At 35.3% G+C, this 17,973-nt stretch overlaps 1 protein-coding gene across 2 annotated transcripts in view; it reads right to left on the bottom strand.

Annotated features, from left to right (window-relative positions):
* The window catches only part of ITGAV (integrin subunit alpha V), a 92,024-nt gene that overhangs the window by 18,857 nt on the left and 55,194 nt on the right, over positions 1 to 17,973 (bottom strand). For both annotated transcript variants that reach the window (XM_003907705.5, XM_021923779.2), the window contains 6 exons: positions 15,226 to 15,417; positions 12,435 to 12,480; positions 10,184 to 10,291; positions 7,229 to 7,287; positions 5,561 to 5,715; positions 2,794 to 2,931 (listed from right to left, as the gene is read on the bottom strand). In XM_003907705.5, coding sequence (XP_003907754.1) covers positions 2,794 to 2,931; positions 5,561 to 5,715; positions 7,229 to 7,287; positions 10,184 to 10,291; positions 12,435 to 12,480; positions 15,226 to 15,417 — 698 coding nt within the window. The remainder of the gene's footprint in view (positions 1 to 2,793; positions 2,932 to 5,560; positions 5,716 to 7,228; positions 7,288 to 10,183; positions 10,292 to 12,434; positions 12,481 to 15,225; positions 15,418 to 17,973) is intronic.

Below are 17,973 nucleotides of genomic sequence, written 5' to 3'. Positions count from 1 at the left end.
CAAATCTCTACAGTTATATATATTATATCTTGCACAAAGTAAGAAATTAATATGTATTTGAGGCCGGGCATGGTGGCTCATGCCTGTAATTTCAGCACTTTGGGAGGCCAAGCCAGGTGGATCATGAGGTCAGGAGATCAAGACTGTCCTGGTCAACATGGTGAAATCCCGTCTCTACTAAAATACAAAAAATTAGCTGGGTGTGGTGGTGGGTGCCTGTAGTCCCAGCTACTCAGGAGGCTGAGGCAGGTGAATCGCCTGAACACGGGAGGCGGAGGCTGCAGTGAGCCAAAATTGCGCCACTGCACTCCAGCCTGGCAACAGAGCAAGACTTCACCTCAAAAAAAAAAAAAAAAGGACTTAATGTGTATTTGAATCAAAAACATGAGAGGAAAAAAAACCCAACTCTTTCTGCAGAAAACACTAAATCTCTAACACCAAAGGATCAGGGAGCAGAAAGGGAAACACTAGAACTGCACTGTCCAATATAGTAGCTACTTGCAAGCCTCATGTGGCTTCTGAGCACTTGAAATGGGCTTGATGTCACTGAGCAATTGATTTTTAAATTTTATTTAATTTTAATTAATTTAATGTTAAAAGCTGATGCTTAATTCTCTTACTGCAAAACTTTTAGTATCTTTAGAACAACTTGAGTATTTGAATCTACTTTTTCAACTGTTAATTACATGAATTCTAAATACAAAAAAATTTCTAATAAAACCTAAGTATTTGAATTTAGATGTGTTAAAAGTGTATAACACACTCTGGATTTTGAAGACAGTAAGAAATAGAATGCAAAATATTCCACTGATAATTTTTAAGCGATTCTATGTAAAAATGACAATATTTTAAATATTGTTAAGGGCTGAACTGTGTACCCCCAAAATATATATGTTGAAGCCTTAATCCCCAGTATCTCAGAATGGAACTGTATTTGGCAATATAGTCTTTCAAGAGATTATTAAGTTAAAATATCTTTAGGGTGGACCCTAATCCAATGACTGATGCTTAAAAAGAGATTAGGACACAGACACACACATGAAAGGAAGACCATGTGAAGACACAAGAAGGTGACTGGTGACCATCTACAAGCCAAGAAGAGAGGCCTCAGAAGAAATTAGCCCTGCTGACTCTTGATCTCAGACTTCTAGGCTCCAAAATTAGGAGAGAATAAATTTCTGTTGTTTAAGCCACCCATTCTGTGGTACTTTGTTATGACAACCCTAGTAAACTAATACAGATATATTTTTAAAATAAATTTCACCTATACGTTTTCTACCTTTTAAAAAATGTTGCTAACCAGCAAATTAAAAATTACAAATTTAAAATTACAATTAAAACTTTATATTTCTATTTGACAGCAAAAAGAGAGTGCAGAGAAGAGTTTGTAATGTAACCAGCGAAATGAAGGATCCGTTTTAGAGAAAAGGAAATGATAAAAATGGTGGAGTAATTAACATAAAAACAAGAGTGAATAACAAAGCTAAGCATGTAGAAAGAAACATACCTAAAAATTAATATGTCACTGATGGAACAAATGTAGGACACAGAGAAGATCAAAAAAAATTTTTTTTCAAACAACGAAGAATGAGAATAGGTAGGAAAAAAAGGAAGTCAAATATTACTGCAGTTATTTTTGCCCTCCAAGAGGTTTCAAAAGTTAGCCTACTTGATTAGCCGGTTTTAACACGGTATTGGCATTAAAGAGATTGGATGGGGAGTTTGGAAAACTAATCAGAAGTAGTGATAACAATGATAATAAAAGATTTCTAAAAAATTATAAAACTATAAACAGAAAATAACCATAACCCATATATGAAAGCACATTATATAAAGGGACAAGTAACAATTAACTTTTAAAGAAAGTATAATACTGAATGACAGACATTAAGAGGCTCAGGTGGTCATTATTAAACTATTAATCAACATAATATGGTACATTCAATAAAAATAAAAAATGTAAAGAATATAAACACAGAAGTATGGTTATAAGTTCTGTGTTAATGAATACTAGAAAATGGCACATATACCACGATTATTAATGTACAGAATGAAACTGTTAAAATATAAAAATTAGAAAAGACTTTTAAAAATATTTTAATTTGCCTTTTGTTACCGTCACATATAGTAATGTCAAATTACAAAAACAGAAAACAAACCAAAAAAAAAGAGCTTATGGGATCTTAGAAAGACAAAAAAAAAAAAAAATGACAACCTAAAAATTTAGGGCAAAGAGTTCTATGAAAGAAGAAATATTAATGTAAAAACACGAATATGTAATTTAAAAAGGAGAAATAGTAATTAGAATTAACAATATTTAAATACATTATACATAAGATTTTCTAAAACTAGAATACCACCTATCAAATTTTGTTGCTTTCTTTGGTTTTCTGAAAAGAATTATTTATTTACTATATATGCACTTTTTAAAATTAAAATATCAAAGATAACATAGACATCAAATATCTTTAGCGAAATACTAAAATATGTAAACAAACTGGCACATTGCTGTTCTCCTTGAATTATTTTCCTATTTCACGTATATGAAATGTGATCCTGTCTTTCTCTGTATATCTATGTTAAGTGGCTTTAAATATCTCTGACTTGAAAATTCCGATTCCCAAAAAAATAAAAAGAAAAAAGAAAAAAAAATAGAAAATTCAGATTCCTAACCTTCTGACTTTGACTAAACATCTATCAACATAATAAAGGAAATTTCCTCTAATATTTAATAACATGAATTGTAAAGAAAAATCACAAAATATCACATTAGTGGTAAATTGAGTACAGTACCTGTCGACTAATGTTAGCAGGCGTGAACTGGTTAAGAATGGGTTGCAAGCCTGTTGTATCAGCAGCTGTTCTATAATCCAACCAATATTCCATAAAAATGGTAATTGGAGTGAGTTTGTCTCTAAATTCAGATTCATCCTAGAAATAGAAAGGCTTTGAATTAATGATAACATCAACTTAAATTATCTGGAGAAATCCGTAAGTGCACATTACAAAGCCAGCTGTATTCATCCCTGAGCCTTCAATTCTAACAAAATTATCTGGAAAATTATACTTATGTAGAAATAGAATATCCAAAAGATTATCCTTATCAAGTGAGAACGTTTACTCAATTTTTGTTTTACAATGTACTATTTGATTCACACGAAAGTAGGAGACATGTTAACATGAGCACTCACACACACCCAACATAATAAGAACATTATTGATACTGCTTAAGCTACCCAAATACTTCTTTCTCTTCCTCCCTCTGCATTCCTTCTCAATAGGATCACACGTAGGCTTCTGTGACTTGCTTTCTGTCCTACACTCTCATTAAGATCCATCCATTCTATTGCATGTAGCCTACGTTAATTTTGTAGTGTTGAGTACTATTTCGTCATGTAAATATACCACAATTCATTTATCCATTCTGTCGAAGGCTATTTTTATTGTTTATGGGTTATGTTTTTGCTATTACAGAAATTGCTGTGATTATTCTTACACATAGTGACAAGTATATTTGTCAGCTCCATAGTAACACATCATTTTCCAAAGTCTTCAAAACAATTCACACTGCCGTCAGCAAGGTATAAGAATTCTTAATTCACATCTTGGCCAATTAATAGGTATTCGCGGACTTTGTTTAAATGTAAGATTCTATTTCTTCATAGCCATAACTTGGGATATTTGTCTTACTTCTTAAATCATGAAGTTTTTAAAATTTAATCTCAAACCTTTTTTGTACTTAAGACAGTCACGTTTCTTCTTTAATCTATTCATGTGGCAAATTACATTTTTAGACTTAATATTAACCCACTCTAGGATAAACAATAAGCCCAACTTGGTTTATGTATCTTTTTTTACAAACTGCTAAGACTTATTTGCTTATAATGTCTTAGTAATCTTACATCTATTGTAACATTAGAATGAAATTCTCCCTTCTGGTACTATTTTTGACCAGTCCAGGAAACAATTACACTAGTTTCACAGATTGACTTTGAAATATTTTGTTTTTTTATTCTTTCAAAGAGCTATATAAAATTGAGAAATCTTATTCTTGAATGTTTGGTAGATATTGCCTATAAAACTATCTGGGCTTTGTTGTTTTGTAAAGATTAACTGCCAATTCTATTTGTTAAGTGTTCAGAGGATTATTCAGGTTTTCTGTTTCTTCTTATGAGAGTTGCATTGTTTTACTAAGAATTTTCATGTTTTGTCTAAAAGTTTTCCTATGTACTAGCCCAAGGTTATTCATAATATTCTGTTAATTCCTCCCTTATCTGTAATGCCCCACTTCAATTCTTAAATTTGTGGTGTTTTCTTCTTACTTTCATTTTTTCTTAACTTTCATTTAAATTAAATAGCATTTAAGGCTACACATTTATCTTTGTATTCTACTGTTGTGATAGCCTATACATTTTGATATGTTATATTTTCATTGTAATATAGTTGCAAGTAAATTTCCATTATGATCTTGTTTTTGACCCATAAGTTATTTAAAAATCATACTTCCCAATTCCCAGTTGATCTTTTTGTTATAGATTTCTAACCACTGCACTGTAATGGCATGTATTCTATAAAATTACTTTTTCAAATCTGTTTAGACTTCCTTTATGGCCTATGCATGGTCAGTTTTTATATTCTTTAATTATTAGGTGTAGATTCTATATAAGTCTGTTAAATCAAGTTCATTAATTATGTTGTTGTCTAAATATTTACTGATATTTTTGTCTTGTTTTGTTTTTTTCCTTTAAATAAAATAGAGTCTCACCCAGGCTGGTCTCAAACTCTTGGCCTCAAGGGATCTTCCTGCTTTGGCCTCCCAAAGTGCCAGGATTATAAGCTTGAGCCACTGTGCCCAGCCCCTTTATTTCTTTAAACATTTTATACAAATTTGTACTCTGTAACTGGACTTTGCGGGTCTAAAATCTGATGCTTCTTCTAGTGGCTTCTTTGTGTGTGTGTGTGTGTGTGTGTTTAATGAATTCATATTTCATCAAACTTAACCTGTGGAAATCCTGGGGCCCATACTGGATAGCTCCCCTTCAGCAAGGTTTTACATTTGGCTCTTGCTGGAATCAGGACGCACCTCTGTCGTAAGAACACTCAGCCTTATATATATGTTGGAATTCCTGTGCTGGTGTCTGCAATTACCACCTGCCCTCTCCTTCAGCTTCATCCTTTGCCAGCAACTCTGGCTCATATATTTGCTTATAATCCACAATTCAGATTTTTGCAACTGGAGTTTTTTAGTTGATTGATTATTTTTTTGGACCCTGATGATTTCTTTTACTGTCTTGAAAGTCCAGTTGCATTTAACAAATATGTTTTTCATAATTTGTTCAGTAGTATTGTTGTGGAAAGGCCATTTGGAATATCCAATCTGCCAGAAGTAGAAGTCCATCATTCAGGTTTGACACTTTACAAAGCTAAATTTCCTTTGTGTATTTTTCTGTTTTTCCTTTTGATCTAACACTAATTTACAGAAAGTGAAAATCATTTAGATAAAAAAGAAAAACTAATGACTGAAAAGGAAAAACAAGCTAGCAGAAAAGTTATCTCTTACCCGCAGATACGCTATCAATTCCTCACACTGCATCAGTCCCCCCCTTGAAATAGTCATGTTCTTGGAGTGACTTGGGGACCTGCTGTAGAGAAACAGTGCTCGTCGAATTGCTCCCTTTTGCTTGAGTTTATCCAAAAGAAGTTCCACCTGGAAATCTACGTAAACCAAAGGATTTATAACCAACATATTCTTTATGGACACCTATCTATTCTACTCTAGAGTTTTCATGTAAACAGAGATCTTTATTCCTTAAGAAGTAAATTGTTTCTAATTAATTTAAAATGTCATTACATTATAATGAGACTATAACATATTAATTCTGAAAAAAATTTAATAATAATTATTTCCCTAAAGTAATGTCATAACTAATTCCCCCAAAAATGATAGTAGTAAGCCAATTATCAGACAGGAGAAATGCTATCATTTAATTTAAGCTGAGAGGAGGAAATCCAGAGGATGAAACATGTGAATTAAGACTTCCACCATAAATTCAAGTAGCAAGAGTCTTGCTGATTTTGATTAAGAAGTATTTGCTCATATGTACTCATACCATCATATTAAACACTATGATGAATGAACAGTGTGCCCCACTTGAAACTCCTGCTTCCAGTGAAGCTATCATATCAAATTGTCAGATGAATACGCCTTCAGGAAGCAAGTGATCAAACAGAGTTAAATACATCAAGAATCATTGTAAAACAGGTATGTAGCAATTAGGGTTACTGCCTTGTAAGATTCAGTTCTTTAAGTAGTTTCTTAAGAGAGTGCAAATCTTTAAAACCAGAAGTCACGTTGCTAGTTTCTCTAAAAGTTGACCATTTCAAATTTGGGTGAACACCCGGGGTTATTTTGCTTCATGTTCTGCTCTACTTGGCCACATTGTCCTCCACGCTCTTTCTCAACCACTGAGCATATCTCCTGCTTCAGGCCTGCTGAAACTGCTAGTTCCTCTGTGTCAAACACTCCTCCACACATCCCAAAGCTCCCTCATTTCCGTCAGGTCTCTACTGAAAAGTTGTCTCCTAGGGAGACCTTGCTTGGCTGCCCTGTGTAAACTTTTACACACAAACACACACCCAACAGTTTCAGTTTCTTCTCTGCTTTATTATTATTCTTTACCACTTGCCATTAACATATTGACAAACCTTTGCAATAATTATTTAACACTACTATCTTCTCTCAGGACCACATCAACCATTTTAGGAAAAGAAGAGTAGAGTTTGCTGTGTGAATTAACTGCATGACCAAAACTTTTTCTCCTCCTTCTCACTATTTCTAAACCACCTCTACTCCTGAGATTGCTGGGGGCTGCCCCAAGACATAAAACACAGACTTCTCAGCAGATCATCTACTTACAAACATAACATTCATGCCTCCCCAGAGTTCATTACCTCACATTTGTAACTGCTTAAACTTCCAAAGGTCATGTTTCCCATTTTGTGGGCTATTTAGCTCATAATGTCCATAAATAAGTGTATTAGTTTTGAATTAGCTTAAGAGTTACCAAAGAATATAATAATTATGTTGAAATCTTAAATGCCTTTAAACATAAACATTCAAATAAAAAATTATAACAATTCAAGTAACTATTTGAATATCCTAAAATATTTTTTAAGTGCTGTGTATGCAGTATCATTAAAATAATATTATTTTTCATAGAACACTTACTAAGTTTTCTGGGAAGTACTCCTTTGCCATCTGCCTTTAAGCAGAACCTAACATTAAAGCTGTGGAAAAATAAAAAACATACATAAATCCTATAATTCAGTTTAGACATATTTTTTATCATCCACATCTAATATTTCTAATACATAGTTTGTATTGTGAAGCCTTACATCTTTCTTCATGTCTTAGTATTATTCTAAAAACATGAAACTCTATACACTAACCTAACTCATCCTTCAGTAATTTAAGCACACTTCCTTTCATGGTACCTTGATGAGAAAAAGAGAAAGAATGTCCTAACTTCCTCTCAAGCTTATAGAACCTGTTGATAAATCTAAAGGCGGGAAATGACAGTTCAGATTTTTATTTATTTATTTATTTATTTTGAGTCAGAGTCTCACTCTGTTGCCCAGGCTGGAGTGCAGTGGCACGATCTCAGTTCACTGCAACCTCTGCCTCCTGAGTTCAAGCAATTATCCTGCCTTAGCCTCGCGAGTAGCTAGGATTACAGGCATGCACCACCACACCCGGCTAATTTTTGTATTTTTAGTAGAGATGGGGTTTCACATTAGCCAGGCTGGTCTCAAACTCCTGACCTCAGGTGATTTGCCAGCCTGGGTCTCCCAAAGTACTGGGATTACAGGCATGAGCTACAGTGCCTAGCCGACAGTTTAGATTTTAAAAATTGTCCCGTTGATAAAAGGACCCACTAAAGCTTTCTTTAATTAGCAATCTTCTTTACAGCAGTGTTCTTCACATTTATTAGCAGGTTTTGAAATCGGTTGAATGAGTTGTGTTCAGCATCTTAAGAAAATTTTTTTTTTTTTTGAGACTCAGTGGCGCAATCTCGACTCACTGCAAGCTCGCCTCCTGGGTTCACACCATTCTCCTGCCTCAGTCTCCCATGTAGGTGGGAGTACAGGCGCCCACCATGGCACCCGGCTAATTTTTTGTATTTTTAGTAGAGACGGGGTTTCACTGTGTTAGCCAGGATGGTCTCGATCTCCTGACCTCGTGATCCGCCCGTCTCGGCCTCCCAAAGTGCTGCGATTACAGGCATGAGCCACTGCGCCCGGCAAGAAAAAATTTTTAATAAATAAAACTGATTTAGGTATCGAAGGTAAGTATGATTTTCTGAAATGCTTGATTTAATAACTTTTATGTGTTTATAATGCAAAATGTTATTTCTTACTATGTGCCATACTCAAAAATCATATGATGTTACTGCTCTAGTTAGTGCATTTGAAGCCTTCGAATTACTAACATAATTAGAAGCAGATTATTGGCAACTTCGCAGAGGTATGCAGGGTAGAAAAGCAGAAAAACTTACAGCAAAATCTTGAAAACAACTTCACTGCCAATCAATAAAAATGAAGAGCAAATATTACTGAATTTTTAATGTAATCCAATTAAAGAAATGAAAATTTCAAAACTGTAATAACTATAACAATAATTCAAAAATATTAAAAAACAAATTCAGGAAAAATATCTTTAATTGGCTCTTTTGATGTAAAATTTTTCTAGGTACCAATCATTTCCTCCTTGATCATAAGTTCTCTGCAACTTTTCTGTGTAAGTAAGGAACATAAATAGTGTTTCCCAAAGTGGGAACTCATGAGTGACTACTCATGGTGATTTTGGTAGTATATGGGTCAAGATTTTTCATTAGTTTTATATTTATATTGATATGTATGAGAAAGATACTCGTTTCTACATTTTGCTTTTAAGTACTGTGAGGTAAAGCATGAGACAACTTTAAAAATATCTATAATGGGCCGGGCGCCGTGGCTCAAGCCTGTCATCCCAGCACTTTGGGAGGCCAAGACGGGCAGATCATGAGGTCAGGAGATCGAGACCATCATGGCTAACACAGTGAAACCCCGTCTATACTAAAATACAAAAAACTAGCCAGGTGAGGTGGCGGGCGCCTGTAGCCCCAGCTACTCGGGAGGCTGAGGCAGGAGAATGGCGTGAACCCGGGAGGCGGAGCTTGCAGTGAGCTGAGATCCGGCCACTGCACTCTAGCCTGGGTGACAGAGCGAGACTCCATCTCAAAAAAAAAAAAAAAAAAAAAAAAAAAAAAAAAAAAAATATATATATATATAAAATGAAAACAGAGCAAAAATTACTGAAGTAGCATACAAATGACAAAGATGAGAGAAAGAATGGAGTAGAGAAGAATTCAGACATTTAACTTATGAAAAAATATTATGTTTTTCTTTGGAAATTAGTAAAGGAATAAGCAGAAAATATACTAGAGCAAAATAATTTTTTTCAAACAGCTGCTGTTCACAGATATTAAATCTGAAAAACAAGATATCTTTTAAAAATTTAAGTGTTCATGGGCCTGTTTGGAATTACATATAAATGAACTGAGATCTTATTAGCTTTTCTTTCTTTTTGAAAATATTCATTGACCATGCATAATTCTTTAAAAATTAATTTCATACTAATTTACAGAGTATCTTTACAGCTCTTTTTTGGAGCACTATTTCTATAATCCAATTTATAACATGAAAATAGAGTATAAGGCCAGGTGCAATGGCTCACGCCTATAATCCTAGCACTTTAGGAGACTGAGGCAGGATGACTGCTTGAGCACAGCAGTCTTTGAGACCAATCTGAGCAATATAGGGAGACCCCATCTCTACAAAAAATTTAAAACATTAGCTGGGTATGGTGCCACACGCCTGTAGTACCAGCTACTAGAGAGGCCAAGGTGGAAGGATCACTTAAGCCTGGGAAGTCGAGGCTACAGTGAGCTGTGGTTGTGCCACTGCACTCCGGTCGGGGCAACAGAGGCAGACCTTGCTTCAAATAAAAAAGAATAGAAAAAACAGTATACTCACAGAAACTGTTTTAGCAATATTTCAACCCTAGCACCTTCACTTTTCAATTGTTCTTACAATGCTTGAACAATAATCACAATAATAACTATTATTAAACAAATACCCTTACCAGGAAACTTTGAGAGCTGTTCCAGGCAGTGAGCAGGTTTTATTGTCTTGATTTAAAATGCTAGGGTACACTTCAAGACCAGCATTTACAGTGATAACTGGTCTGGCCCTAGTGGGGGAAAAAAAGAAGATGAAGAAAAAAGTTATTTATAAAGTTAGGTTGATCCAAATATTTTTGGTTCATATTCACTACATATATAGTACAATGTCTACTAAAAGTATTGTCTGTAATAGTAAAAGGAACAGGAACAACATAACTGTAGGTGATCAAATGTCTCAGTTGCCCAGAACTGTCCTAATTTTAGCACAGAAACTCCTGCATCCTGAGAAATTGCTCAGTTCCAGGCAAAGTGGGACAATGGCTGACCTATATGAATTCAGTCACTAAAGCAGGATGGCTAAATAAGTTGTGAGATATCTACCAAATTCACTGCACTACCATGGAGAAAATGAGTGCAATGACCTCTAAGACATAACCAACATATAGTTTTAGTGAGAGAGAAAAAAAAAAAACACCCCAAAATGTACAAAGGATGTCTACTGATATACATACATACATACATAATATGATTTTTTAATGCATAGAATATTTCTAATAGAAGAAACAAATAAATTATTAGCTGGTGTGAGGGAAAACATTTTTTAATATACCCTTCTTGTACTGTTTGCATTTTTACCACATACATTATATAATTAACAGCAATTTAAAAAACTAAAAACAATAAATTAAAATAAATACAGTTTTCCTGAGTTCAGATACACAGGTTGAAATCCTATACAAAGATACAGCTGGCTCAAGTCAATCAATGTGCCTGTCTCAAAATGATAAATCTCTGAAATCTGTTAAGTATTGTATAGTTACAATTACTATAGTATATAGTTATTGTATAGTATACAATTAAATTGACCCATCACAAACTCTACACAGCACTAATGTTAATATTCCTGCCATTTATAAACTCAGATCATAGATATGTAAACATCTTAACTACCTGGGATGCCAACTGATATTCTAAGTCATGAGGAACTGATGAAATACAGAGAATAACTGGGGATATATAAGAAATTGGGAAATAGAAATATATAAATTCATACATATTGCTCTAATAAAAATATTCATTTCGGGTTTCATTAGATACTAACCTTGTGGTCAGAGAATACCAAGACATAAGCATGAGCTTAATTTCCTGCTTCTTATAGGAAAATGTAAACCCAGACAATTTTTAGAGAGATTAAAACTACAGGAGAATACCTTTGAACATAATTTAAAAGACAAAGAACGGGCGAGCATAGTGGCTCACACCTGTAATCCCAGCACTTTGGGAGGCTGAGGTGGGTGGATCACTTGAGGCTAGGAGGTCAAGACCAGCCCAGGCAACATGGCAAGACCCTGTCTCTACCAAAAATACATAAAATTAGCCAGGTGTTGTGGCGCATGCCTGTAGTCCCAGCTCCTCGGGAAGCTGAGGCATGAGAATCACTAGGACCTGGGAGGCAAAGGTTGCATTGAGCCAAGATTGCACCACTGTACTCCAGACTGGGCAAAAAAAAAAAAAAGAAAAAAAGACAGACGTTCTAGTGTTCAACAGCACCACAGATTGGCTATAGTTAACAATAATTTATTGTACATTTCAAAATAGCTGGCTGGGCATAGTGGCTCATGACAGTAATCACAGCACTTTGGGAGGTTGAGGTGGGTGGATCACTTCAGGCTAGGAGTTCAGGACCAGTTTGGCCAACATGGCAAAACCCTGTCTCTACTAAAATTACAAAAATTAGCCGGTGTGGTGGCATGTGCCTGTAACCCCAGCTACTTGGGAGGTCGAGGCATGAGAATGGCTTGAACCCAGGGCACAGAGGTTCCACGGAGCCGAGATGGTCCCATTGCAACGAAACTCTGTCTCCAAAGAAAAGAAAAAATCAAAATAGCTACAAGAGAGGCTAGAAGAGAGGATTCTGAATGTTTCCAACACAAATAAATGATAAATGTTTGAGATGATGAATATCCTAATTACTCTGATTTGATCATTACATTGTATGAATGTATCAAAATATCACATGTACCCCATAAATATGTGCAATTATTACGTATCAATAAAAATAATACTATTTGCCTGCAGCAAATCATGAATAGAAAGAACAAATTTTATCATTATTTCAAGAAAATTAAACTAAAATTCAAACACTGACAGTTAAAAAACGTTCAAATAATTCAGAATATTCCTATATTACAGGATACAGAAAATGCTCACCTGTATAAGATAGCTCGATCTACACCAAAAGCTCCTACAATTAAGTCTTAAGAAAGAGTGGAAAAACATGTTAATAATGATAATAGTTTTTAAAATGTATATACCATTCTATAAAATTTTCAATGAACATAAAAAGGCTTGAACATATTCTCAAAACTATTCATTAAGAGGTTGTAAGATATCATATAAAAGGCTAAAATATATGAAAACTGTAAACAAACTACCATCAGTGGAAAATGCTTATTATAAAGTAGACTTTCATCTAGGTGGAGATAAATCTTTTAAATGAATATTTAGTAAAAAGTAGCAACGATAAGCATACACCTGCCAAACATACATACTGCCAAAGGAAAAAGCTTTATAGATGCCTGTGGATTTTACAATCTTATTATAAAATTTCTTTTCTATTTCCTATATATATTATATATGTATATACATATAAATATAAAATATGATAGCAGCACTCAAATCAGCAAGAATGAAACGCATTAGTTTTCATATGCCACTGGTTCAACTGGTTCACAGTTCAGGAAAAGAAAAATGAGAGCTCTATCTCACAGTATACCCAAGCTAAATTCGAGGAAGTCTTTTCTAAACAGAAAAGCACATGAAAAAAAAAAAACATAAAAACAGAGAGATTTGATTACATAAAAGTTTAAAACTTTAAGCTCAAAATGCAAATGTGACAAACTAGAAAATACATACAAGCGTTAAGGAGTTAATATTCGTAACATTTAAGTTACTGTGAAAATTTAAAAAAAAATGAATGAATGAAAGAAAAACAAAATACCATCCCAGTAGCAAAGAAGAAAAAAAGACACAAAAAGGAAATTCACAGAAGTAAATATGTATATACACAAATAACAACATGAGGTTGATTCTTAACTATACATTAGATTATTAGTAAAAATAATCATTTTTATTTGCGTATAGTGAAGAACCAACCTCATGGCCGAGCATGGTGACTCATGCCTGTAATCCCAGCACTTTGGGAGGCTGAGGCAGGCAGATCACGAGGTCAGGAGTTGGAGACCAGCCTGACTAAGACCAGCCTGATCAACAAGGTGAAACTCCATCACTACTAAAAATACAAAAATTAGCCAGGTGTGGTGGCGCCTGCCTGTAATCCCAGCTACTCAGGAGGCTGAGGCAGAAGAATCGCTTGAACCCGGGCGGTGAAGTTTACAGTGAGCAGAGATCACACCACTGCACTCCAGCCTGGGTGACAGAGCGAGACTTAGTTTCAAAAAAAAAAAAAAGAATCAAACGCATGCCTTATTTCTAGAATCACAAACTGTTAGTTAAAATACCCAGTCCACCTGTTATACAGTTAAAAATTATTTTAAAAGAGGCACAAGTGTGGGAAAACAATGACTCATTGACTGCTGGTGAGTGCTTTAAAAAGTTGACAAAAACCTTCCTGTGGAGGGAGTGGGATGGTAACTTGACCATGTGTATTAACAACCTTAAAAAAAGAAGTGCACAAACTTGACACAGTGATTCTTGAATTTGTCCTAATGACATAATCAGAGATATGCAAAAGAATTATAAAGAAAGATAAAAATGCCACAAAATAAGGTAAATAAGATACGATACAGCTATCTGTTACAAAGGGAAACAAAATTCATGTTTTAGAAGAATAATAAAGAAATGTTCCTGAAACGTTGAATAAAACACACTATAAACAGCATATAAAACCATGATTTCCTTTTTAAAAAAATCTGTGTGACTGCATAGGAAAAAAATTAAAAAGATATGCTTTGATGTATTTTCTAAAAGTTCTATAATAAATATATTGCATTTATAACAAAAAAACTCTAAAATAATATTAATTTATGAGAATCAACTTCATGTCTTATTTCTGGAAACAGACCAACATACTTGTATATTGAGCTCGTATTAAGTGTTTCAACACAAAGGTCATCTAAATTTTCTACACTGTATTTCATTTAAAGAAAAGATCTATTTTGATCCTAGATACATTTATAATGCTTCAAAGTGTATAAGAACCAGAAAAAGGTCTTGCTTGCTCTATTGGACCCATGCAGGGGGCAACTTGGGCAAACTGCCTTTCTCAGTCTCTTTTTACATTCAGAAATGGTATAATAATGAGCTACAAAAATGAGCTTAAATTAACTCATGTATTAATTCCCAGCACTTTGGGAGGCCACGGCAGGTGGATCGCTTGAGCTCATGAGTTTGAGACCAGCCTGGGCAACATGGCAAAAACCACTCTTTGCAAACCATACAAAAAGTAGCCAGGCATGGTGGTGCGTGCCTGTAGTCCCAGCTACTCAGGAGGCTGAGGTGGGAGGATGGCTTCAGCCTAGAAGGTGGAGGCTGTAATGAGCCAAGATTATGCCACTGTACTCCAGCCTGGGCAACAGAGCCACACCTTGTCTTAAAAAAAAAAAAAAAAAAAAATCACAACTATTAGTCAAGTACATAAATTCTACATAATTAAAAAAATAAAAAAGATAGGTAACATTAAAACAGCTTAGAATGAGCATTTAGCTTTTGTTTATAGCTTCTGTAATACTCTTCTCTGACATTTCATTAAAGACTACAGGAGAAACTCAGAGTGTACTGTATACACTCCCAGGAAAGAGAGCTGACTTTTATTCATATCCTCTTAGGTGATGGGAATGATGCCTTGAATATTTTAGAGGTTTGATCAACACATGAAATACTGAATTGCAATAATGTATAATATAAATCAAGAACAGTAACTAATACTATTTGCTATTAGGACTGAAAAATCTAAGGGCTCTATGTGTTGATAAGAAAGCACCTGGATATCCATTTTTGTCTATATCTGTGGCTCCTTTCATTGAATAGCCAAAGCTTGGTGGCATGCTTCGAGCAGCCCACTGCCCTTCAAGGATTTGAGATGGGACTGCGTTCAAGCCAGTTGATCTTCCATTGAAGATATAAACAATTCCTTTTTTATCTTCACCCCCATATGGAGCAGCAATTGCAATATCTGTGGGGAAAAAGAGGAGGGGGAAGGAGCATGACAGAAGTAAGCAGGAGGAAAAGAAAGGGAAGAATGAGGAAGGAACGAGAGAAGAGGGGGAAGAGGGCAAGGATGAAGAGAAAAATGTTTCAGTACTTGTAATTATTTGTACAGATCTTAATATTTATAGAACCCATTTATCATGATAAATATTAATTCGAAGTTCAGTAGGGTACTCTTTATCCACAAGCAATAATCTAATTCAAGGAAACTCAAGCAAAACTGTACAGAAAAGACATTAATTTAGAGCCAGATGATCTGGCTTTGACCTTAAACAAATCACTTAAACTTTCTGGACCACAAATGCTTCCTCGTTAAAACTAGGAGGTAGGGGATGGGAGAAGGACACATCAAAAGATTCATCTAAAGTTTATTTTCACTCTCAAAATTCTAGTTAATTTTTTTACGGATGGTATTGTTTTTTCTGAACAGAAGCCTATCTGCTCAGAAATTTGAAAGTTGTGATTTCATCTTGATCTTGCTCAACTTACACTGAAAGAAGATAAATGAATAACATTTTAAAGCTTTAAAAAACCCCAAGCACCAAATGATCTTTTCTACCTCTAAAATATATTACCAATCTGCCCACTTCTCTCTGCTGCTGCTGCCACCCTACACAAGTCATTGCCGTATTTTGCTTTTAAACAGCCTTTTAAGAAGCCTCCCACTTCTACCCTTGCCTCTATAACTTTCTCTTCTAAAGGGCCAAATATTCACCATATCATGTCACACTCATCCCCTTCTTAAAATCCTTCAATTAGTTCCCAAAGCATTTAGAGTAAGTTCTAAACCCTACCTGGTATTCCCATTATTTACTATGCAAATCTCATTCTTCTCCCCATCCCCACCCCCACATCATCCAGTTTTTTACCCTTATTTACTCTTCCCAGCAATCCTGGCCTTTTTTTCTGTTTCTTAAACACCCCAAGCTAGTTGCCAACTATGGACTTATATTTGCTGTTCTCTCTGCCTTAACAGCTTTTGCTCCAGAGCTTTTACAAATCTATTCCTTCTATTTGTCCCAATGATAGATCAATGTCATTGACATTAGATCAAATGTCATTCTGTCAGCAAGCTATTCCCTAGCTACCCTACGCAGCAGTGCGCCACCCCTCTCAACCCCCTACTTTCTCTATCACCCTCTCTATCCCAAAACTTATTATATTACCTTGCCTTCTAAAAAAATTCACCATCTTTATCACTATCTGGATTTCCCCATTGTTTACTTATTCAATGACCACACAAAATAAGTAAGCTATAGAACATAAGCTTCATGAGACCAAGGACATGTCGTATCTTGCCTATCACAGACTCTAAGTACCAGCCATAACAAATTGCCTCAATTTCCTTAATGTACACGAGCTGTCTCACAGCTCCTTAATAAGCCATGCCTCACTGTCTCATGGCTCCTCTGAAACATCGATAATAAGGTACCTTGATAACTCATCCTTTATATGAGACCATTAAGCCTGGGATCTCAAACACTGATGATCACATTGAGGTGCCTTTTTTTTTTTTTTAACACATATATGCTGTCCCCATTGGATATTGAGTTGCTGAGTTTCTTAAAGACATGAGTAGACTCTGATTTATGCTCATTTTTACCACCTAGAAGAGTGCCTGGCCTGCAGTAAATACCAACTAAGAATTTGTTATCCTTAAAAATGAGTACCTCAGTTACGTAAAAGTATTCTTTTTATCCTTTTTTAAGCCTTAAAAGGTAAGTTGGCCGGGTGCAGTGGCTCACACCTGTAATCCCAGCACTTTGGGAGGCCAAGGCAGGTGAGTCACGAGGTCAAGAGATCAAGACCATCCTGGCCAACATGGTGAAACTCCATCTCTACTAAAAATACAAAAATTAGCCAAGCGTGGTGGTTGGTGCCTGTAGTCCCAGCTACTCAGGAGGCTTAGGCAAGGGAATTGCTTGAACCCAGGAGGTGGAGGTTGCAGTGAGCCGAGATGGTGCCACTGCACTCCAGCCTAGCGACAGAGCGAGACTCTGTCTAAAAAAACAAAACAAAACAAAAAAAAACAAAGATAAGCATAACTTCTATACTGACATATGCATTAATAAAGTATTTATTAAAACAGGCTGGCCATGGTAGCTCATGCTTTAATCCTATCACCTTTGGAGGCCGAGGCAGGCAGATTGCTTAAGCCCAGGAGTTTGAGACCAGCTTTGGCAACATGGCAAAGCCCCATCTCTACAAAAAATACAAAAATTAGCCATGCATGGAGGTGCACACTGGTAGTCCCAGCTACTTGGGAGGGTGAGGTAGGAGAACTGCTTGAGCCTGGGAGGTCGAGTCTGCAGTGAGCTGTGATCGTACCACTGCACTCCAGCTTGGGTGACAGAGGAAGACCCTGTCTCAATAAATAATAAAAATATAAAGTATTCGTTAAAATATAATTTTCCAACAAAAGATGGCTCCAATGTTGAGTGATTGTTTAATAAAAATTATCTGCAACTTTCTAAACCCTTCATTATTTTATACATGTTAATCATCTTCTCTCTTCACTATC

Source organism: Papio anubis, chromosome 10 (genome assembly GCF_008728515.1).
Source record: "Papio anubis isolate 15944 chromosome 10, Panubis1.0, whole genome shotgun sequence".
NCBI lineage: Eukaryota > Metazoa > Chordata > Mammalia > Primates > Cercopithecidae > Papio > Papio anubis.
This window is presented reverse-complemented; position numbering and strand designations above follow the sequence as displayed.